General features: G+C 45.7%; 2 protein-coding genes across 2 annotated transcripts in view; one reads left to right on the forward strand and one right to left on the reverse strand.

The window, feature by feature from the left end:
- Window positions 1–24581, reverse strand: part of LOC147977817 (uncharacterized) — a 131840-nt gene that overhangs the window by 82693 nt on the left and 24566 nt on the right. The window lies entirely within an intron of this gene.
- LOC125547635 (putative ubiquitin-conjugating enzyme E2 23) lies at window positions 10328–13918 on the forward strand. Its single transcript, XM_087516464.1, has 5 exons — window positions 10328–12046; window positions 12155–12280; window positions 12438–12824; window positions 13082–13163; window positions 13239–13918. The coding sequence occupies exons 1-5, from the start codon at window positions 10328–10330 to the stop codon at window positions 13916–13918; spliced, it is 2994 nt and encodes a 997-aa protein (XP_087372590.1).

The raw sequence follows: 24581 nt of genomic DNA on the forward strand, positions 1-24581 counted from the left end.
AATCAACATGCACATTTCCTAAACATTGCAGCATATCACTGTACCTATGTAAGGGCCCAAATTTAGGGTTTCAACCAAGTTTCAAGCCACACGAGTTCCCCCCAAAGATACTTCCGTTGCTTTCACTACTGAAGCATACTGTTCGTATTGTCTGAAATCTCAGCTGCAAACATCATTGTCAGAAAAAAAAACAAGGCTTCTCGATACAAGGGGCCAAATCTAAAACTCTGAACAGAGTAGTAAATAGTACACAATACCTCTTGTGTTATGGTATTGTAATATCAACTCGTGTGCATCTACAGATCTGGAATAATAGAATTGAGATCAATACATTAATTCACACTTGAACAAGTTTTAGTTTAAATCTACATAGTGAAAAACCACTCGCGCTATTGGATAAGCCACAATATCGGGGTTCAATTTGCAAACCTCGCAGAGCACAACAGTTGTTGGTGCTTGATCTTACCCACTTGGTTATGCCCTTGTAACAGGATGATTGAGCATAACCAATACAATTCGTCAGAAAAAGGATTTAAGTGGGTGAGGGGATCTGCACAATCCACAATTAGTGCACGTCCAGAATAGCAAATTCTATATAAACTATTAGACAATAGCTCAAAAATTCTGCACAGTAACTGAAAGTTTTGGCACAGCAGTACACTCTCCGCCTGTTAAATTTCTGAACATTATCTGAAAAATAAAGAACACAACGAAGGAATTGGGAGGGAGATAGATGTCACGCTCAGAGCCACCTTGCGGAGGAGATCGGGGCCGAGCTGCCTGCAGGGAGTACGACGGTGGTAGGGGTGGGGCATGGAACGTGTGATTGTGGGGAGTAGTTTTTTTTTTTTACGATTTTCTTTTTTCGTTTTTAATTCCGAGGCGGGGATTGGAGCCTGGGTGAGTCGCGCGGGACAGAGGGATCGTACGTGGGGATCGAACGAGAGGTCGAACCATCAAGACGACCGCAGGTTCTCCTTTAATAGTAGAGATGATCGACCGAGCCAACCTTTCTCTCGGTTTGATCGATCCCACCCACGCGCTGTACCAAGCGAGGTAAGTTTTCTATGTGACGAGGTAAGTTTTCCCCTTTTCTTACTTTGGCAAAAGCTGTTTTCTGTTCGTGGGGTTAGCCCACTCCGCCTCCCCCGTTCCAATTCTAATCGCTGCGGTTTTCGGCGGCGACTCACTTCCGTTAGCTGGCTTGCGGCGTGGTGGTCGACGACTCTGTGAGCGGGCACTGGGAATGATGGCGTGGTGGTCGGCGGATAGGCTGGGCGTCATGGGGAGCAACGGCCTGGTGCTCGGTGGCCATGGCGGCGAGGTGAGCGCGGCGTGGCCTCGATGTTGGGAAGCATGGCTTGTGGTGGTCGGCTGGCTGCGGCGACAGTTCAAGTGGTGTTGGCGGCGGCACTATGAGTACTGAGTAGTGCTCACGGCGGCCCTGGTTTGACCACGACCGCTTCGTGCTATCCTCCGGCCGGCGGCCTCGGCTGCTTGCTCTAGTACGTGTTAGTGAGTTCAATACAAATCTCTTCAACGCCACCTCTATGGATGGGCGTGATGCCCAGTAATTGTATTTTTTTGCCCAAATCCCAAATTGGATAGTGATGCTACTCTATTTAAACTCTGAAGTCTCACTCTAATCATTGTTATGTTCTCTCTTTTTTATTTGAAAGTAATAATCTTCTGGCAATTGGTTGCCTCTGACTTGGTGTTACAAATCGTGAATTGTTTTGTTCATAGCATGTTGCATTTTTCACTTTCATTGGAATGTCTAATATCCAGTGGCGGAGCCAGGATTTGAGTATAGGGAGGGCCATCTCATTGGTAATTACTCATCGCTGCTACTAAAATTGTCGATCATTGGGGGGGGGGGGGGGGGGTGCCTCCCCCCTCCCCCCCCCCCCCCCCCCCCCCCCCGGCTCCGGCCCTGCTAATATCTGCACTGCATTGAACAATTAGTATCTTTTTTCACTTGCCATCTTAGAGATACACAGTTCTGTTTTGGGCAAGCTCTTTAGAGCAGACATTTGTTTGATTAATTTTCTGACCTAATGCTAATAGGATCTGCAGGTACCTTATATCTCTGGCCAAGAGTTCGCCTCGGCACCCTCACGAACTCGAGAACCCGACTAAGAGAGCTCTCCCCAATGTGTGCGGGTGTTGCTCAGCATGTAAAGAAGCTAATTGTTGTTAATACAACTACTATTTTTTCTGCTTTTTTTGGAGGGCAAATCATTGCCGTTGTGGTGCTGAGCAGAGGTCCAATTTAATCTGTTGAAGTGGATCACAGTTCCTCTTTTACTGATGAATGTCGCATGTAAGACAGCCATACTACTTTTTTGTTCTGAAGATGCAGAGGTGTCTTTTTTTTTCCAACTGCCTGATGCTTCCTTTTTCTTCACATTTGATATCCAAGCTGCTGAGGTGGCACATAATATAGAGCTTGAGAAATTGTTGTGGAACTTAGCTTGTATGAGATTCATAGAGAAGCCGATTTATTTTGTAAGGTAACATAAATTAAAAGTAAGTTACCCTAGTACATTTTTGAATTAATTTGCTAGCAGGCCGCATGCAGCTTGTGCAGTTTCTAGCCGAGGACAAAAATGATGTTTCATTGGAAAATGTAACTTCCTGATGGTTGTGCATGGCTCGCTTTATACCATGCATGTTTTATTAGTTCATCTGAAACTAGAAGAGACCTGGTCTCTGTTTCAGTGTTTAGTTTTCTCCTATGCTGCTTGAGGCTATCTACTGTTTTTTTGTTAGCACCCAAAATATTTCCCATTAAGAACCGTTGTTTTAACATTTCCAATTTAAGGATATTACCCGCTTCATTCTTTTGGAAACAATGAAGCATGGATTTTATTCATCCAAGTACAGCTAATATCAGCACAATTTAGTGATTACTGTTTAGTTGCCTTACAGGGTTAGCAAATTCTCGTATCTTTATAACTAAAATATAATGGAGCATCAAAATTATGAAGGCTAGTTGGCTATTAATCAAAAGGAAAGAAGAAAGTGAAATCATGTTCTGTTTGTAAGATACTGCAGAGTGCTTCATTATGCTTTTGTTTCTTGATATACATATGTTTCACCCCTTTATGGCAGATTTAAGAGTGACATGCTTTTAGGGTGTTACTATGGCGGCGGAGAAAAGGAGAGCAGAGAGTAAGGTGCCATTTGCAGAGAGTAAGGTGTTACTATGATCGGTTCTACGAGAAAATTTATTTATATATGTGCATAACATGTACAATACGTAGTATCATAAAATACCAGCAAACAAAAAAGAATTAAATGGAAAACACGAAATTAATGAAAAAATAAAAAATAAAACCAAAACCACCCCAAACATTTAGTGTCGGTTGGTGTTACCAACCGGTACTGATGTCCTACACGCACCCGGGCCTGGCTCATGCCACGTGGTGGCACTTTAGTGCCGGTTCGTGATGAACCGGTACTAAAGGGGAAGATCTTTAGTCTCCACTCTTTAGTGCGGGTTGTGGAACCGGCACTAAAGGCCCTTACGAACCGGCGCTAAAGCCCGGTTCTGCACTAGTGAATACTCGTCGAAGAAATGCATAAAAATGAATGTATCTAGAACTAAAATACGTCTAGATATATCCATTCCTTCGACAAGTATTTCCGGACAGAGGGACTATAAGGTTGTGATTTATCTAGCGTTGCACTCTAAATATTAATTCCTAGCATTTTCGTAATCATTTTTTCGGTACATTGTGATACAAATGTTTCGTGCTTTCCACTATACAAATTTTGTTTTTAGCTTTGCCTGTAAATTTTGGTACATATTAAGGTACTGGACGAAGTTTACAGAAGATCCGAGAATTGCGACACAAAGGAAACGAAAGTCAAAATGTTGTCAAAGTGGTGGGTCGCCCGACTATCAGTGTCGAAACGGCTGACCTGATCCAATATTTCCTCGTTCGCAAGTGCCCAAACACTGCAAGCCATCGAACAGTTCAGTAAGGCATGTCTCCACGAGTCTATCGCGCCGCATAGCGCGCACGTTGATGATGTGGACATCTTTCTATGCTCCAAAACGTCAGATGTTGGAATTGAGCTCCGAGCTAAACGCCAAAGAAACAACTTGATTTTAGCATGTATGTCTGTTTTCCATAGCTCTATGCATTCCGTTTTTGCATTGTCCGCCACAGAAAAACCACCACGTTCCTCAATCCAGTCCTCCCTCGAGATCTTGGTTTGCATAATAATTCTGTATGAAGATTTGACAGAGAATGAACCTCTCTGCTCTCCGCTCCAAGCCCAGAAATCCTCTACGTTTCTTGTACATAACGGGATAGCTAGCACAGCTTCAGCATCAATGGGCAGGAACACCGCTCAGACCAGCTGCTCATTCCAGCTCGCTGTCATTGTGTGCATCAATTCTGAGACCAACTGTGGAGGGTTCGGAGTAATAGGCGTAATGGGCCTCATCATCCCCGGTCGTGGTAACCAATTATGCGTCCATATATGCGTGGTTTGCCCATTACCAATCCTCCTGATAAGGCCTAGCCTAAGCATACCTCTTCCACCAAGAATTGCTCTCCAAATTTGTGAAGGTCTATTGCCAAGCTCCGCCTCCATTACAGATGAGTGAGGAAAATAAGCTGCCTTGAGAATCCGTGAGCTTAGTGAATCAGGATCCTGAAGTATCCTCCATGCTTGCCTTGCTAACAAAGCAAGGTTAAAAACCTCCATATCCCGGAACCCGAGGCCTCCAAGATGTTTTGGGCGTGTCAAAATGTCCCAAGCCACCCAAGCTGGTTTATGTTTCCCCGCTTTACTTCCCCACCAGAACTGCCGAATGATGGAGGAGATGTTCTCACATAGGCCTCTGGGTAATCTGAAACAGGCCATTGAGTAGACAGGCAGGGCTTGAGCCACTGCTTTAATGAAAACCTCTTTTCCTCCAACCGATAAGAGTTTTTCCATCCATCCCTTCACCTTTTCCCAAACTCTATCTCTGAGATATTTGAACGTTCTCATCTTTGATTGCCCCACATCAGTTGGCATGCCCAAATAGCGCTCATTCAATGATTCATTTTGGACTTGTAGAATTGCTTTGATACTATCTCTCAACTGTTGCGGGCAACCTTTACTGAAAAATATGGACGACTTGTCATGGTTGATACGCTGCCCCGAAGAATTACAGTACAACTCCAGAAGGTTTGAAACCTCAACCGCCCCCTCTGTACTCGCCTTGAATAACAACAGGCTATCATCCGCAAAGAGGAGGTGGTTAACAGCCGGAGCTGTGTTTGCCACCTTAATCCCCTCAAGCACAGATGACTGTGAACTGGTTTTTAGTAGGCATGAAAGGCCCTCTGCTGCAATCAAGAAAAGATAGGGGGAGATCGGATCTCCCTGTCTGATGCCTCGTGAAGGTTTGAAGGATTCAAGTTTCTCTCCATTAAACATCACTGAAAATGACACCGAGCTGATCATACTCATAACAATATTTACTCATTGTTGCGCAAAACCCAACTTGATCATGATAGCCTAAAGATAGGACCACTCCAGACGGTCATAAGCTTTCATCATATCCAATTTCAACGCACAATGACTATTGCTCTTTGCTTTACTTCGCTTCACAAAATGCAGGCACTCATAAGCGCAAATAATATTGTCGGTGATCATCCGATCTGGGACGAACGCAAATTGCTCTTCTGAGATTATATCCGGCAAGATAACTTTCAACCTGTTTGCAATAACTTTGGATGCAATTTTATATAACACATTACATAAGATTATTGGACGAAATTGTGTAAGGAGCGTTGGATCCATCACCTTGGGAATAAGAACGAGCACCGTGTCATTTACACGCTCTGTGCTTTCCTCCCCCTTAATTATCTGCAATACTGCCATCGTGACCTCATCTCCGCAGATTTCCCAGTGTCTCTGATAGAAGTGTGCTGGGAAACCATCTGGCCCTGGTGCCTTGGTCGCTCCCATCTGAAAGAGCGTCGTCTTGACTTTCTCCTTTGTGTACGGTGCCATCAGCATATCATTCATATTCTGCGTCACTTTCGTGGGTACATGTTGAAGGACCTGTTCCATATTTGTCACCCCCTCGGAGGTGTACAGGGTCTTGTAGAAATCTGTTACCAAAACCCTGAGCTCAGCCGGGTCCTCAACAGTCACCCCAAGCGCGTTAGCCAAAGCTTTTATCATGTTTCTCTTTCTCCGCTTACTCGCTCGAAGATGAAAGAATTTGGTATTTTTGTCCCCTGATGATAACCATTCTATTCTGGAACGCTGCCTCCACATAAGCTCTTCACGATGGTAAAGCTCAACAAGTCTCTCATTGATTTTGATCTCAGGGTGTGTTGGTCCTATCCTTGTGGGATCCCCACGCATCCGCTCAAGATCTTTCAACAGCTGTTTGATTTCTTTTCGGACGCACCCAAAAGTTTCTCTGTTCCACTTGCCTAGATTGTTCGCCGTGTCATTTAGTTTAGTCCGTAACTCCTCCAGGCTCAAGGCCGGCTGATCAGCACTCCAGTAATGCTTAAGAGTGTCATTCCATTCGCCATGTGTTTCCCACATCACCTCGTACATGAAAGGAGGTTTTGCTGGAGGCCTAACTTGCTCAACGTCCATCGTGATCAAGATCGGACTGTGGTCAGAAGTGGCCGCAGTTAGATGAGTCACCTCTGCATTGGGAAATCTCACCATCCATTCGGAAGAAGCTAGCGCTCTGTCCAAACAGACCCGGGTGTAGCTGCCCCCTGTTACCCTTTTTTCAAAGGTCCAAAAGTTGCCCTGATAACCAATGTCCTCCAACATGCAAACATCCACCGCCTCTCGAAATCCCTGGATTTGGGCATTGCTGCGTTCCCCAACTCCTGTTGTTCTTCTGGATGTAGAACTTCATTGAAATCACCAAAACAAATCCAAGGGAGAGCACTAGAACTTGCAATCCCTTTCATCGTGTCCCACGTCTGGTGGCGTAGTTGTGTCTGTGCCTCTTCGTAGAAACACGAGGCGCGCCAGGGATCATGGCCCTGTTCCTCAATCTTACAATCTGTATGATACATCGAGTAGCCCAAAATTTCAACCTTTATTGGATTATTCCAAAATATCCCAAGACCACCACTGCGGCCTTGACTGCTAACAGCAAAAGCATTGTCATAACCAAGAGTACTTGCTAGCTTTTCTACCCTAAATCTATCAATTTGGGTTTCGACAATACAAAGCAGGGTAGGGGCAAATTTCCGTGCTAGCTCACGGAGCTCTCGGACTGTCACGGCCTTGCCCGCGCCGCGGCAGTTCCAGCTGAGGAGACTCATTGTGCTCGGCGGTACTCCCCGGGGGAGTCCGCCGATTTTGCTTCCAGTAACTTGTCTCCTGTTTTGTTATCAACCTTCACATGTGTACTCTTCTCTCCGGTCATATCCGTTTTTGCCCTCTTCAGATCCTGCTTTTGGGGTGGGCTTAGCGGTATCTGAGGCGGTGGCAGCGCCAACACGCCGCCAATACCCGGAGCTGCAACATGAGAATTCGCCATTGCATTCATCTGTGTCCTCTTCCTGTTGAGTTCCGCATCAGACATGTGCAAATCATCATTTGTGCCCCACTCGGCCTCTGCCCGAGCATTATTGTGGTCATTCCGTGCGCTGCCATCCCTTCCACCACGGCCTCCTCTTCGGCCACCTCGACGTCCCCGGCCACCTCGACGTCCCCGGCCGCCTCCAGGACCCTGACCTGTGCGCATAGCCCAAGTAGCCTTTAGATCCTTGAAGACCAGTGCCGAAGGAGGGTGGACACCACTGCCATGTTCCTTAAACAAGTGGCCTAACATGCCACACACCGCACACCAATCGGGGAGCTTCTCGTATTTCACCCTATAAATTTGCCTTCTTCCTTCCCGTATCATCGAGACTGCATTCTTTAGCGGCTTAGTCACATTGATCCTCACCCATGCACGATGAAAATTCCCCGTAAAATCTTGTGACTGGGGTTCAATGAAAAGCACTTCCCCTATCTTAGCTGCCAAAGATGGCATTAGACGAGCATATAGAGGTGGCACATCATGAATCTGCACCCAAATCTCAATTGTGTCAAGCTGAACAGTGGAAGGTTTGGCCAGACCATCATACGGCTTAATGATGACCGCATCTCCTCTAAAGTGCCAAGGCCCTTCTTGGGTTACTCTCTCCCAATCTCCCAAACATGAAAACTGAGCTGTATAGAGGTTTTCCTCTAATGGTTTGAACCGAACCTCCTGGGCAAGATCCCATGCTGCTCTCATGTTCTTGAAGAACCAATATTGGCTGTAGGTCTTCGCACTGTGGACCTTCATGAGCGCAATCCACCGAGCCGCCTCCAATGGCGCCTCCTTATCTTCGAAAACCACGTCGTCGAGATCCTCTTCTCGCAGACCCAACTCCTTCATGAGAGTTGCCACATCATCCACCTCCGGCGATCCAGCCGTAGCAGACACCAAAGCTCCGTCCGATGCCATCTAACTCCAAACCCTAACCCGACAAACACTATCGGGCCTTCCAGAGGAACCCTAGATCCTCCCCCTCCCCGCCGCCGCCTGAACCAGTGAGCGCTGGGGCGCCCCCCAATCAAGGATAGATGGCTGGGGAACGCGGCGGAGACAGGGGAACACAGAACTCAACGGCGGCGACCAGGATCGCCCCGAGAGGAGAAAAACCCTAACAAGAGGGCGCAAGCCTTCCATACTCCGCCATTAAGCAACTTGGAAGGTGTGCTAATTGCAACTAAAGTTGTACTATTCGTACCAGTGGTTCTACCCACGAATTAACCAGAGTCGACAATCTCTGGCAATTTCTGAGGGTCATCGCTCCGGCATTAACACCGGTTCTGGATCCCGTTGTGTTTGCATGAATTCTATCTGGTTAGTTGAAACCTGGGTTTAAATGTATGCGCGCGGCGTTGGATGGCGGCCTCCCGCATTCGTATTTGTGGACGAGTGCGGGAGGAAATTTGCAGGTCACAGTTGGAGATGCCCTTAGAGAAACTCCAATGCTGAGCCAAACGGACGCACATTTTATCCGCTTTTGGTCCGTTTGGGTGGGTCAGTGGACGGCTATGTTCGCTTTTTCGTTTGGGTCAGGCCCTTGCACACCAAGCTGACCCGATGCATTTTTTTCGCGCCAAAAGAATACATACCACATACGTTCAAATTTAACTTAATTAAGCATTAAATGGCCATTAATCGCATGCCAAAGTCCACTTTAACATTAAGAAAATTTAAATTAAAAAATTGCGCCCTAGCGCCAGCTGCGCTAGGCGTCATCATCCTCCCCGAACAGGTGAGGCCGATCAATTCTGGCGCCAGCCCAACCCACATGAATGCAGCTTCCCACGCCCGTGCCGCCTCCTCCGCCGTCTGCCCTAAGGCTGCACTGCTGCACGACGGGCGCGCTCCTCCTCCTCCTCCTCCCGTGCCCAGTGGAGCACGACATTCCAATGGATGAGCCGGCGGCGGAGGCGGTGGAGTAGGCGCGCTCGACAAGCTGGCGCCGTTGTGAAGCTTCTCCTTGCTCTTGCCAAAGAAACCCATGGCTAGTGTTTTGGTGTCGCTGGGGAGGAAGCAAGCTTGGCCAAATGTGGACGGGATCCCCCTCCCCTGTGCTTGCAAAAGACGGCGACCCGGTGCTTCTACCCGCTGCCAAGCGGGTCGGAGGTAGGTGGTTGCGCTTAATACGACCGCGGGCAGCAGTTGGGCGGCCGACAGATGGGGCCACGGCGGACATCGAGCAGACGCGCGGCGTGTCCATCCCTTGTCCGTGTGAAGGCAAACCGGTCATAAATTTGGGTCTGAAATATGTCCGGACATACACTGAGTGGATACTTTTTAGGTTTAGGTCAACGAGTTGGGTTGTGGTTGGTTTCGACGCATACCAACACGTGCGTACCATTTGGGTCGCCGCGGAGTTGCTGTCATGCCGCATGCAGCCATGAAGCGACGACGGACGACCACCTCCCTCTCCCATTCTATACCTTGCGATGAGATGGTGCTGCACGTCGCCCTGGGGTGGGGCGCTGGGATTTTTGATCGGGGAACGAGGAGACCATCAGACCAACGCTTGCTTCCGAGACGCCTATATGATATTTCCTTTTCAAAAGAAAAAAAATTGTACTATTGCTTTTATATTGTATAAAAAGAAAGGAACAAAAGCCTCATCCGTATTAGGCTAGAACTCAGGACAGGGGCATATACTATATAGATATATCTACGTACAGCTTCCGTTCCGTCGTGTGCGAGATCGATCAGCTCTAGCAAATCCTCCGGCGCGCGTGCTCTCGCCGGAAATTAAAGTCGCTTACGATGGACGTCGTCCCTGCGGCTCCATCTCCAAATATTTACCGTCTCGACCTCGTGAGTTTCGGGCGCATGGTCCTCGACCGTGGCCTCGTTCTCCCGGAGGCCAAGGTGGGCAACGTCTATCTCCCCGTCGACAAGTTCAAGCTCCTGCGCATCGATGACTGTATTGTGCGTAAGAGCGTCAGCGACATCAAGGTGATGGACAGGAGCCACCTGTACCCCGGACAGGTGGTCGCGTCCGCGTCCGACATGGAAGGCCAGCTCGGCGTCGTCACCGGCGTCAACACCCTGCTCAACCTGGCCAAGCTCGACAACAACGGCATGGCGACCAAGATCATCAAGGGAGTGTCCCCGTCTAGCCTGCGGCGAGTCAGGAGCCTCAACCTCGGGGACTTTGTCGTGTCCGGTCCGTGGCTCGGCCGGGTCGTGGAGGTGTATATCGACATTGATGTGTTGTTTCAGGATGGAGCAGTCTGCAGGGTCACCGACGCGGAGGCCGTGTCCAAGAACCTAGAAAGAGTGCCTGACAGCTACACCATGGTGAGGATGCATCGCCACCAAATGAACAGTCGATTCCACCAGGGGCAACACGTCACCGGGTCGGATAGTTGTTCAGTCTTCAAGGCGGCGCGGTGGCTTAATGGCTATTGGCATCCTCAACGAGAAATAGGAACCATCATGAAGGTGGAGACGTCTGGCGTCCTCGTCTACTGGGTTGCATCGATGCATTGTGGCACCGACATGGAGCTAGTGGAGGCATCCGCTCCTCCGGCCTACCAGAACCCAGACGATCTAACATTCTTCTGCGCCTCGTACAATTGCTGCTGGGGGCTTGCTGACCGCTGTTTTTTTCTTGAAACTAGTTCGACCGAAGGGGATGCAACTTCTGCTCCTGATCAACACAATGATGATGATGATAATAAGGAGGAGGAGGAGGAGGAGGAGGAGGAGCAATACAGTGCATGTTCACAAGACAATCAAGACGAGTGTGAAGCATCAACCTCCCAGGTGGTACCACCCACAAAGCAGAATGATGTGAGGTTTTATTGGAAGCAGCTAAGGAAGGTCCGCTTTGAGGGACACAGATGGGGCAAGCACCTGCAAGCCATGAGACATGTGGAGGTGGAGTTTCCCATGGTCGTCGCCAACACTTGCACCACCGTTGACGTGTTGTGGCAGGATGGCACACGGCATCATGGCAGACCTTCAGCAACCCTCGTCCCCTTTGGGATCGTGAATGAGCAAGAGTTCTTCCCGGGACAGCATGTTGTCGCGAACGCTCTTCCTATTAATGCTTCCGTTGACGCTACTGGTGATCCTAATGACATGACAACTACTGGTGTCAATAATGACAATGTTGCTCCTGGAACTAGACCAATGGAGCGCGTGGGCATCGTCAAGAGCTTGCAGTATGAGGATCAGACAGTTTGTGTGTCATGGTTCAAGACGACAAGGCACCCTGACGAGGTTAAGGAGGTGGAGTGCGATGACACCGTCAGTGCTTACGACCTAAAGATAGACTCTAGCCACTCTGTTTACTATGGAGATATAGTCATTCGTCTCCTACCATCAGGATCAACCAACAACGGTGAAAGCACACCGTTGTTACAGGGAAAGAAGAAGGAAAATGGTGTTGATGCTGATCTTTCGTGGGTGGGGCGTGTAGTTGAACTTCCTAATGGGCACGTCCAAGTCAAGTGGGGTGATGGTAGCATGTCAACGGTACGTGGATAGCTTCTAATACCTTTCCTGGCAACTACAACTACTTCCTATGTTACAATTCTCTACACAACTCATTAGCCATTCTTGATTTGTGTGGGCATGCTGTAGGTATTGCCCCATGAGATCACCGTCGTCAAGGACGAGCACTACATGGAGCTATGGCTTGAAATGGGCGACTGGGTAGAGGATGATGGCACCGATGATGCACCTGAAGAAACGGCTGCTGCCAACACGGTATATATCTAATCTATCTTTCTAACATTATCCACTTCGACAAACAATGAGGTGAGGGGACTATTTTGGTTTCTCCTCGCAGGCACCAAAGTACTTTTTATACTATGATATAAATTATTATATGGATGGATTCACCTCATGTGTTATCTAATTTTAGGAAATCAATCTTCAGAATCTAAATAACGATGTCGATGATGTCAACCTGGCAATGTCGAGGACAAGCCTTTTAGGTTTCTCATTCCAGTCTTTCCTCCAATTGACCAGCGACGTGGTGGCTCGAGGTAAAGGATACTTGATGAACTGGTGGCCCTGGTCGTCGTCCTTACCAAGCTCAGAGTTACCCGCCCACACGAATGATGATAGTATCGGTGGTGCCGCAATGGAGACCAGCGATGCTGCCGTAGATGTGACCAGCCATGGTTTTGCCAAGGGAATGAAGGATGCAGATGCTACCTGTTTCTGCGACGAACCGTTCTGCTTTCCATGTTTTGATGTACTGCAGATTAGCCCTTTGGATCACCACTACCTTGACACTACGGACAAGGTAATTATATTTCTGTTAGAGAAAACGATGAAGAACGGGAGGTAGTTAAGGTTAGAGTAAAGAAAGTTTGCATGCACAATATGGTTTGTCTAACGTTGGAATCCATCTGCAGCTTAACTGTGGCATTCACTTTTTACTGCAAAATAAAATTGAATCCCTTTGACTTAAAATTAAGTAATGACCATACAACATGTTACAAGTCATAATAAGACAAATTTTACAGAATATTGAACTTCAATGAATGCTCTCTTTTTCAGGAAATGCAGGGCGCTAGTCGTGGGAAGAGTTGGGCCAAAACAGTGCAAAAAGAATGGAAAATTCTGGAGAACGGCTTACCAGGTATGTGAGCGCACCTCAAAATACACATGGGTCCATGTGTCTACAAAATTTAATACACAACTATTTAATGTGCAGAAACCATTTACGTCCGAGCGTTCGAGGACCGCATGGATCTACTTCGGGTGGTGATGGTGGGCGCGAGTGGGACACCATACCATCACGGCCTCTTCTTCTTCGATTTGCAGCTACCTCCATCGTACCCGGATGCCCCACCGCAAGTGTACTACCACTCCTTTGGCCTACGCCTCAATCCCAACCTCTATGAGTGTGGTACAGTGTGCCTTAGCCTGCTAAACACATTCGGTGGCGAGGACACTGAGGTATGGTCGCCGACAACTTCAAGCCTGCTCCAAGTCGTTGTCTCCATCCAGGGCCTCGTCCTTAATGACCAACCATACTACAATGAGGCCGGCTATGAGACATTGGTTGGCAAACCAGAGGGCCACCGCAATGCGCTACCCTACAATGAGAATGCTTACCTACTAACCCTTCGGACTATGCAACACCTTCTTTGTCGGCCACCTCGGGGATTTGAGGAATTCGTCAAGGAACACTTCCGCCGTCGGGGAAGGTTTGTGCTCAGGACATGCAACGCGTGGCTGCAGGAAAATGTTGTCGACGATGCCCATGCCACTGAAGCAACTAGGAAGCACCCGTGCTCCACTGGGTTAAGGCTTGCACTCACCAACGTGGCACCGAGCCTCGTGGCAGCCTTCGCAAAGCTCGGCGTCGAGGGGTGTGAAGAGTTCCAGTAGCAGCAAATCAAATTGCCATGTGCTCTCAGCACCACTCACTAGACTGAGTAGTTGCGGGTATATGATATTTTGTGATCCTGGTTGTGTTGTGATAATCATGCACATTTTTGTTCTACAACAATTACATACTCCTTTTTGCTTTATTTCCTCTCTCTCTCTCTCTCTCTCTCTCTCTCTCTCTCTATAGAGTCATCAGGAGAGATATTATCGTAGAGTAATCATTTACCTATCAACATATATAACGGCTGGGTGTATATTTGTCATTGTGATACATCAGTACAATATCTATTTCAGAAAAAAGAATCTACATATATATAGTGCTCATCGAATTGGCGCAGAACATGCATGGTCATGCTCATCTACCAATAATAGACCAAGATGTCCTAAAGCAGGTTAGAGAGCATATTAAGCATGCATTTCCGGACAGTGGCAGAAGACCATTTATGTACCCTTTATATAGTGCTCATGGGTTACAAGTTTTGCTACACCTACAGCCAATTCATCTGCAAAGGCCCCCCACACGCACAAATAAATCATCTGCAAAGGGCGGTGCCATATGGTGAAGTGAAGAAATGAACTTCCCCATCACAACTATTCACTTCCAAAAATCATAGAGTACGCTGCAAAAGAAATGGGGTTTAATTGGAAAACACTAGTTGGTGTAAAGCTACCGAGTAAGATGGTTCTGCTCTCCAAAGTACTCCATCCATTCCTAAATATAAATCCTTTTAGAGATTTCAATATGGACTACATACGGAGGAAAATGAGTGAACCTACACTCTAAATTATGTCTATTTGCATCTGTATGTAGTCAAATCTCTACAAAAATTTGTATTTAGGAATGGAGGGAGTAGAACATAACCGTATATCTGCTTCGGTCCACCCCCCTTTAACACATCGAGGGCTCAGATTAACCGATACCCCTTCCTCTTAGGTGTTTCAGAATGCAATCCGCTACTTGCATCTTAATTGCACCAATGTAATGTTGATCTTCAGTGTTGTCCACAGGGGTGTGCGGACCGAGCGATTGCATAGCCCTCGTAAAACAGGCCCCCTAAGGCTGCATTCGGTTGGCTTGGATTTGAAGGGGTCCCCCCCCCCCAGATCCCCTCCAATCCCCTTGAGACTGGGTGTAACCGAACAAAGCCTAACGGAGAGTAACAAATTTGAAAGGAAAATGATTGGGTGCGGTGCGCCGGCCGAACTTTGGGCCGGACGCGTCCACGCGAGCTTGGCCCCAGCCACCCACCAGGCGACACGTAGACACGGGGCCACCCACGCTATTCCTCTCTGCTTTATTCAACCTCGCGCTGATCTCGCCCTATAACGAACGCATCTCACGCCTCCCCCGTTGCAGCCATCGGCCATGGATGTAGCTTGGAAGATCGAAGTCCCCACCAACCATGGTTGCAGCCTCGCTCGTGTTCCCACCTCCCCCTTCTTCCTTCTCCCTCACTTCCTTTCTCCTCCTCCTCCTCTTTTCCCCCCTTTTTTGCTGCAACCGGTGGCAGGCCAAACGTCATGGAGGAGGACCGAGGTGCCTCGTGCTAGAACCATGGCGATCGGGGGGATCTGCAACTGCGACATCGGGGAGAGTTGCGAACAGTGTTTTCCCATGCTACAACCGTGGAGGCAAAAAGCTACATCCGGTAGATAAAAAAGCTTCAGCCAAACAACGGAACAGAGGAAAAGATACAACCGTTTTGACAAAAGGTTCAACCCGCAAATGAAAAAGCTTCAACCAGAGATACCGACATATCCATCTCACCTCTTTCGAAGGCCATATGGACTGCGTAGGTCACTTTTCATCCGCATCGTCGAGGCTTGCGATAAAATTTGCCATTTCTTCACCCGGCGTAGGAATGCCGCTCGTCTGATTGGTTTTAGTGCATATAAAAAAATCGGCCGCGATGAGAGTGATTGCATATGGTTTTCCAGCCAACTATGCGGATGAATATCTTTGCATTGGCGAAGATACTGCCATCAAAAGTGTCTGTGTCTTTGCGAAGACAATAATCTGGATTTTTGGCCCGGAGTATCTTCATGCTCCAAACGAATATGACGTAAAGAAACTCATGGCAATGAACGAAGCAAGGGGATGGCTAGGCATGCTAGGTAGTACTGATTGCATGCATTGGAGCTGGAAGAACTGCCTGGTGGCTTGGGCAGGATAATACACCGGCCACAAATGCAAACCCACCATCGTGCTTGAAGTCGTAGCCTCACATGATCTATAGATTTGGCATTGCTTCTTTGGTTTGCAGGGGTCTCTGAATGATATCAATGTGTTGCAGCAATCTCATTTATTTGCTAAGCTAGCTAGTGGCAAAGCTCCGGCTTGCAACTATACCGTTAATGGCTATGACTATACCATGCGGTACTATCTTACCGACGGTATTTATCCATCATGGTCAACATTTGTGAAGACCATTAGTGACCCCAAAATCAAGAAGCACAATTTTTTTGCCGAAGCACAGTATAAGCTTGCCGAAAGGGTATTGAGAGGGCATTTGGTGTATTGCAAGCTCAGTTTGCCATTGTTCGAGGTCCTACTTGCTTCCGAGATAAAAAAATCTCTTCGAAACATTATGATTTCTTGTGAAATTTTACACAACATAATCATTGAGGATGAAAGGGATTTGGACTTGGAGTACAACTATGACAATGTTGGTTGTCATCCGAAGCCGGCCAGGGATGTAGATGAGATCAGTGCATTTTTGAGACCTACCGGAAGATCGAGAACCATGATTCGCACAATCAACTCCAGCATGATTTTATTGAGCATTGGTGTCAGCTATATGGGCGGAGATAGATCACCATTTGTATCCATTTCTATCCATGTGAGATTTGAACAATTTGGTGTTGTAATAATTATTTGAATTCGAACATTTATTGTAATGATGACTATTGTTGTATTGTGAGTTGCTTGACCATTTATATAATTGTATGTTAAATTTATATTAGATTTCATTCAATTGACATTATTGTGACACGTGCAATTTTTTGATATTTTATGAAAAATTTGCGGTGCGGCGAGCGATTCGGCTGAACAGATCCCGCAGTCATGTCCCGCAAAATTAGTGGGATGCGTTTGCGGGATTTGTTCGGCCAGAGTGCTCGGCACACCGTAAAAACAATTTGCGGGAGCCCTTATACGTATTTTGCGGCAGGCGTGGTTACGGAATCCGCTATAGATGCTCTTAGGCCTTCAGGTGGGTCAGTAGTAGTAAAGCCCATGACATTCAATTTGCCACGCAACCCTTCACATGCCCCTTCGTTGCCAGTTTCTTGTCCACGCTAGCGATTCACACCAGACCAGGAGCATGCGTTCCTGAGCTTCACCACCCGTCCACCCGTGTCAGCCACCGGCGCCGAGGCCACCACTGGCCAGCTTGACTTTTTTGATGCAGGTAGCTTTCGAAACACCGTAATAGTGTGGTGGTCCATGGGCTCGAGCCATCTCACCCCTGTGAATGTTGGACTGTCATGGTAGCCTTCTTTGTTTGTGCGGCTGCGTCCTGTAACCCCTCGCATCTCATTGCTCCCTCTTTAAACCCTTGTTGTAAATTTGTGCCCCTAATTATGAGGTGAGGAATCTCCCACCCAGCAAACTTCTTTTTTTTTTACAAAAGATGAGACTGAAAGTTTTAAAAAGAAATAATGGTATGGTGACCTATAATCATACTCCTAGATGGAACCATGGAACCATGGAACCACAAACAAACCCATGTTTTTTTTTGAAGAACAGAGGACAGGAAAAAAAGTGACAAGAAAAAGAAAGTGTGCTTTATATGTTGAGCTGCAATAGCACCTAGCCCCATATCCATATTCGCTGCCATTTGAATGGTAGTATACCTTTTTATTTTTGTGTGCAGTATATCTAAAAAGTAATTGTAATGTCCAAAGCAAAAGCTCAAACAAGAATAATACTACATCTCAGAGCAGGAATAGCCAATCTCAGATCCAATTTGGTTACCGACTCTCGGCCGATCTCATATACAAGATGCAGATACAGCAGATTCAAGGAAACAACAAAATAGTATGACCGATCGACGCCCTGCCGTGCCGCCGGTCACACCCATATGATTAATTATAAGGGTCTGTCTAGGACACATCTAATTATGTCACATCTAAACTGATATCCATTCTATTTGTGGTCTATTTTTTTATCCTAGTTTTTTTTTTGTTTCTTGTTGATGCATTATGTATTTGTGGGAGCTTAATTGTGATGTCCTTAAAAAAATCTAAATATGAATTAGACAAACTGTAATTATAATTAGTTTATGCTGTTCCGTTTGCCCAGCCCCAGTGTGTGTGTCCGTTTAATCGCAGAGGTGAGGCACTTGCCCCATTTTCTTCTTGCCATCTCTCTCTCTCTGATTTGTCAGCAAAACAAGAGCTAATCAAACTATTTCCTTCAAAGTATCCGAGGCCCGCTAATTAATTTTGGAGGCACTGTTGGCTATCGTAGCCCCGTACCGTAGGCGCCTCAGTTGCCGTTCCTGGTTCCATGGTTTGCTTTACCATTTAATTTCTTTTTTGACGAGAGAGAGAGAGAGAGAGAGAGAGAGAGATCTTTACCATGTTTATGCAGACAAGGCGCTGGCTGGTTTTGCTGCCTCCAGATTGTGTTCTTTTGGTCATGTGCCAAGCCGCCCACCTCTCTCTGTGTGTGACGAGTAAATGGTCCATACTTCCAGTTCAACGTTCCTCTTTGGTATCTCCATGGGCGTGTTACAAATCGGATACATTGTCCATCCACATTACGTGTTCAAATGAGGATGCCCTTGAACTTCTCTCTCATTTTAGCCGTTGTTCCTCCTCGCTTCTTCTTCTTCTTCTTCTTCTTCTTCTTCTTCTTCTTCTTCTTCTTCTTCTCTCTCCCTATGATCCCTTTTTGACCTTCTTGACCGGTTCTTCTTTTGTTGGATCGCCACCTTCATTTACATTGCTGATGCAGGCAGTCTTGGCGGAATGGGCAATACATAGGAACCAATTGGGTTGTGCATTCAACTTCAACCAACAATGCACCAAGAGGAAGTGCTTCTTCTTCACCCTCAAGGATAATGTCCACGCATGAGAGGGCCCCAAAAGAGAACGTGCTCAAAATGTTACATATTGGGCCAAATGACCAACAAACAGAACATACTCTTGGCCTGTCCGGTGAAAAGTGTACGTATAGAAATTTTAAGGCAAACTATGGAATGGAGTAAAAAATGCATCGGGAATATGCAAGCCACCATATCTCTCATCTTTAATTACCCAACCCCCCAATGAGCTAAGTGCATGTAGAAATTAAGGAGACTATGTGTAGAATTTATTGGTGTTGATTACCGTCTAATGAGAGAAAATCAATTTTTTTCTACTTTAAAGTGCATTGAGGAAATAGAAGTACACTCTTTTATGGAAAAATTTAAAGTCAAATGTACACTCTTCACAGGACGGAGGGAGTATCTGGCTAAATTACCAACACACATAGAACACTTTCTCGGTGATTTGCGCACCACTTGGACACCGGTTTAAGAGTGTTTTTAATGTTTGCAATACTTGCTCACCGACTCTTGCCATGGCGTACCAAAATGAGTGAGCGACTTTTGTGTACCATCTCAGATCCTCTCCATGCGGTAGGGATTAAAATTCTTTTGCTCATGGAATCAAACATGAACATTGCACCAAAAGATAGAGCCTCTTTGCTCCATACCTTAAAAATGATCGAAGCTAGTGGTCAACCACACATCACACAACAATTCATACTCCCTCAAATTAAAACTTTCTCCCCTAAGTTAAAAAAAAACATTATCCCCTACCCTTCTTATTTGTGTCAGCACAGATCTCACCAAATATACTAACACATCCTGACGTGTCCACGGAGAGTGATAAGGCGGATGCCATCCAACTGTAGGCACCAAATGTCCACCCTATTACAAATGGATCTTTCGAAAAAGGACAAATTTCATCCTAAATCAGACAATATTTGTTAAATTTTGATATATTGCAAATAAAACCGACAATATTTAACAAAGTTTCAACTAAACCGAATGAAATTTTAACCAACCTAAACTAAATTAAGATAGATACCAGACAGTGATCTCGTAGGCATGGCCTCCATGGCCGCCGACACCTCCGTCGTCATTGTCATTGTCGTCTGAGTCGTCACACTTTGATGACGGGAAAATGGCGGGCGTGAGACACGCGTCCACGTCATTGATACAGAGTGAATAATTTAAGTGCATAAACAAAATGGAGATCAAACATTGCAGGTACTTTATTTTCAGAACTCTTACATTTACATAACAATTCTGTTAATTACATCTCCGAAGAGAAAACCCCTGATTAAGAATTCCAACATATCTATTACATAGCATCACAACACATGAGTAATACAAAATGTAGAAATAAAAGTCCTCCTCGCTGTCGTCTACGCCTGCGTACTCGGGGAGCCTTGAACTTCGTCTATGCTAACATATGCATTGCATAACATTCATGATTTGAAAATGTTCATTCGTATAGCGCGTTCATGCCTAGCTCATTAACCATCGCAAATATGTAGTGGTTGTCTTTTTAGTCATATGAATATATATTTAATGGTTAACTAGCTAACGGGTGTATGTGCAATATGGGGGATAAATCTTTTTATGAGTTAATGCATGTAATCTCTGTATGCATGCATGAAGTGGTGGAATATTTGGTTTACTTTATAGCAACGTATATACCGTTGCATTGAGCCATCATATGTGAGGGCTATATGAAATTGGGTGATGACATATTCAATTGCACTATGCTATTTTTAGTGCAATCAACATGATTATGACCCTAGTTAAATTTTGTAGATGCATGCACCTATATGAAAGGGATGCATGGTTTAATTTTAATCTATCTGAGAGATTATCTTATGTGACTAAGTGAATCTAGTCAAATATTTATATGAGTTTGAATCTCAAGTGCATGATAATATTTTTTTAAGTTTCACTTTACTTGTATTAGTACTACTGTTATGTAGCAGCATTGTGCCCATGTGTGGCATAACCAAGTGAAGTATGGTGGTTTCTTCTTGCTTGCACATGAGCGGCTCGCCTGGTAGAGGGCATCCAACAGGAAGAATGTCGCACGCCTCGCTAAGGAGCAGTCTCGCGACGCCCGGCGTATGGCTGGACTCCCCTCGCATCCTCATCCTCGTCCGGCGACAGCACCACCACCGACAATGACGACACACCTCTAGTCATGGACAGCTACGCCAACGAGTACTACCGCTGCTCCAGAGACGCCAAGGGAACGGCCCGGCCAGGAAGTGGTGATTTCTACATGTATCTACTAGTATCTAGTTCTAGGTCATATTTTGCTATTGAACAATCTATGTCCGTTTCTATGTTGAACTCGCTATCTCTAGTTTTATGTTGAACTTATTGTGTCCAGTCCAATCAATCTATGTATATGTTAATTTACGTTGTGCTATTTTCACGTCACATGAATTGCATGGATTTGGGGGTTTCCATATGAGGGAGACATATGCGGATGCGGATATTTGAGAGGTGACCAAGTGCCATCCAGGGACGACCAATTTTGGTGCTTTGACCCTTTCTTGAAAGTTAAGCCAGACCCGACCCTGGTTTGAAAAAAATCGGGATCTGATCCTTTTCCTACCATCGGGTCGATGGTGATAGGGTATACCGGCCTACCGCCAAGGGCCCCGACAGTACGCAACTTATCCACGTCAACGCATTGCAGCCCTACGGCCAAACAGGCTAGCAGTATCCTGTGCAACCCTACTGCCGCGGTGCCCGACGTTAGGAGGCTACAAACATTGTATCTATACTACTTATAAAAGAGCAAACATTATTTTCTCTAAGTGCACCCCATAAAACATACACGAATACATGACCACCGCATGATTAGTCCCACTAAACTCAATCTAACGGCTAGCCTTAACGTAATCCGTTCACTGTGTGCGATTAGCAATTTACATTCACCGGCCGTACTCCACCGTGAAGGAAAATATGAAAGCGCCTGGTCAATTAGGAAACTATAATCACAGACACATACTATTAAGAAACTAATCACGGGTGCATCTAATTATTAGGAAACTAACCACAAACACATCCTATTATTAGGAAACTAATCATGGACGCATCATATTATTAGGAAAAAGATCACGCGCGCATCCTATTATTAGAAAATAATCATGAGCGCATCCTATTAGGAAATTAATCACGGAAGCATCTAATTATTAGGAAACTAATCACGAACGCATCCTATTAGATAACTAATCACGAACGCATTTAATTATTAGTAGGAAACTAATCGCAAGCGTATCCTATCGTCTCCTATCAGGGAATCGCGATCGCGAGTCGCCTGCCGTCACCTGCCCACCACCCACGCAAGCCACAGTGGGAGACACGCGAGGAGGAGCTGTGACTTCCTCCGAACACACACATGTGCCGTCGTCGCCTTCGTCTTCTGCTTGGAGGCCAGGTCACTCTTCTACTGACTGCAACGACTTCGTCCACGTCCTGGGCATGCTCTCCGGGAACCACCGACATCTGCGTCGACTTCAGCTGCGTCCACAACACCCATGCTGACAACCACCCACCGCCGACACCCTTCAAGTGGGGGCAACGCTGGGTATCCTGGACCAGTATAAGCGGGCCATGCATGTAGATTCTCCTGGTTGCCAACCATCGTCGTCCCCAGGGCGGCGCAGGTCTCGGCCATTGCGCAGCAGGTGAAGCTAATCACGGCCCCATTTCACTCGCCCGAAGCCACCGCCGACTCCCTCAACTCTGACGCGTGTTGCTCCGTTGGACACGCTTGTCCAGTACTCATGCGTGGACGGCATCGTCCAAATACATCCTACCTTCGTCGGACGTTGGAACTCCCCACGCCCCGGTGCGTGGAGACCGCCGCCTCAAAGCTGGACGACTGGCTCACCTGTTTCGACAACGCCGCCTAGCTGATGAGAGGATATGGTCGCCGCGTCCGCTCACAGGCTTGAATGACGGAGACGCTTGCCTTCACGCGAACGCATCACACGCATGCACTAATTAGGTAAGTACCGGGTGTTGTTTTTTTACTGTCATCACTACCTAGACGGTGGTGACACATCTAGAAGTACAAGAACTAGAGATGAGGCGCGCTGGAGCACACACAGTTGGGTTTCAGGCAACCAATGCCTTCTTGTTTCTTTATTTTTTTCACTGATTTTCGCGTACCTGCGACAGACATCCCTGTTTTCTTAAGTACTGATACCGGTTATTACATTACCAACTCAGGACTACACAGTGAACTCACAGACAAATTCACTGAACCTAGACCTTACTTGCAGTCATGAAATTACGTTTCACTGAAAAAACCGCAGAAGTTTGCATAAGTTTTAGTGAAAAGAAACTAAAGTTCGCATAAGTTTTACTAAAAAAACCTGAAGTTTGCATAAGTGTTATTTGTTTGTCCAGCATATACATGGCAATTGTAATTTTACATGCGCATTTTCATACCATCCTTATCTATAGTTGAGTTAACATGTTTTCCTGATAGAAAACTTGGGCCACATACAAGAGAAGCAAAAAATGCATGTTGATTATGATGATGACGAATATAGGATATTTTGTGGTCATGGTAAATTCTCATATCATTTATTTTATTTCATTATTGAACTCTACATTACATACTGCGCACCACCACTTTGATAGAGGTGACGAGTTCGCATCATACAGAGAGACCAACCATGTTTCTCCGAATATCTTGAATCATGATCCTTATGACTTCATCACTACTACTTATAAGAAGTACATTTTTCATTTGACTATTTCCTGACTTGAGAGGTAAGGTATGTTTTATCCACTAGAGTTGCTAAAATTAGAAGCATGTCTACAATTTTTTTCTTTCTAAACCGGCATTTGTTGGCATTTTTTTGCCACTGTTATTCTTACAAGTGGTAGCTTACGCATGTTGAAGACCATTTCCAAATTATTTATCTTCGTATCATTATTACTACAAACTGAGAGGATATTTCTTATATTGTCAAAATTTTAGAATGATGAGCCCTTAAGAAATGTGTAGTATTCAAGTAATTGTTCCAAGTTGTCATATTAATGCTTTTGTCCAATGAATAACAAGTATAATTATACAATTTATCACTGTAATTTTTATTTGGTTTACATGTTCTATTTTCATAATAAAGTAAGTCACTTTTCTTGCTTCCAGACATTACGACACTTGTGGTGCAATAGTAGAATCAGATGGTCCAACTAGCATTTTTTTGTCTTGTTCACAGCTGATTATATGCAGTCAAGACATCTCTACACTTCTCTATCTGACAATTGCTTCCTCTTTTCAACAAACCATAGAGGTCTCTTCCCACTATTGTGGTTGACACTTAATTGTAATAATAATTCTTGATTGGAGTTTGTTGGCACTGAAACGCTTCCTTAGCTTGTCCTAAGTGACAATTTCATGTGTGATTATACTTGTATAAATGTGTGCATATGGAGAATCATGATGAATCTTCTAAATATTTTTGAGTTTTATACATTGGAAAAAGTAGGTGGTCTTTTAATACATGAGACATGTTGATTAAGCAGAAACGATATTTCAAATTATTTGTACAAGTTGGGAATAAGAGATTGTGTACTATATAGGAAAATTTCAAATTTATCAATAAATTGTCTTG

The sequence above is a fragment of the Triticum urartu genome, chromosome 3A (genome assembly GCF_056163025.1).
Source record: "Triticum urartu cultivar PI428250 chromosome 3A, HENAU_Tu73, whole genome shotgun sequence".
In the NCBI taxonomy this organism is placed as follows: domain Eukaryota; kingdom Viridiplantae; phylum Streptophyta; class Magnoliopsida; order Poales; family Poaceae; genus Triticum; species Triticum urartu.

Bases quoted from the DNA above. Each gene is read 5' to 3' on its own strand.
- LOC125547635 (XM_087516464.1), top strand. From the start codon at position 10,328: ATGGACGTCGTCCCTGCGGCTCCATCTCCAAATATTTACCGTCTCGAC. The intron at 12,281-12,437 runs GTATATATCTAA...ATCTAATTTTAG, and splicing joins AAACGGCTGCTGCCAACACG to GAAATCAATCTTCAGAATCT. The intron at 13,164-13,238 runs GTATGTGAGCGC...TTTAATGTGCAG, and splicing joins TCTGGAGAACGGCTTACCAG to AAACCATTTACGTCCGAGCG.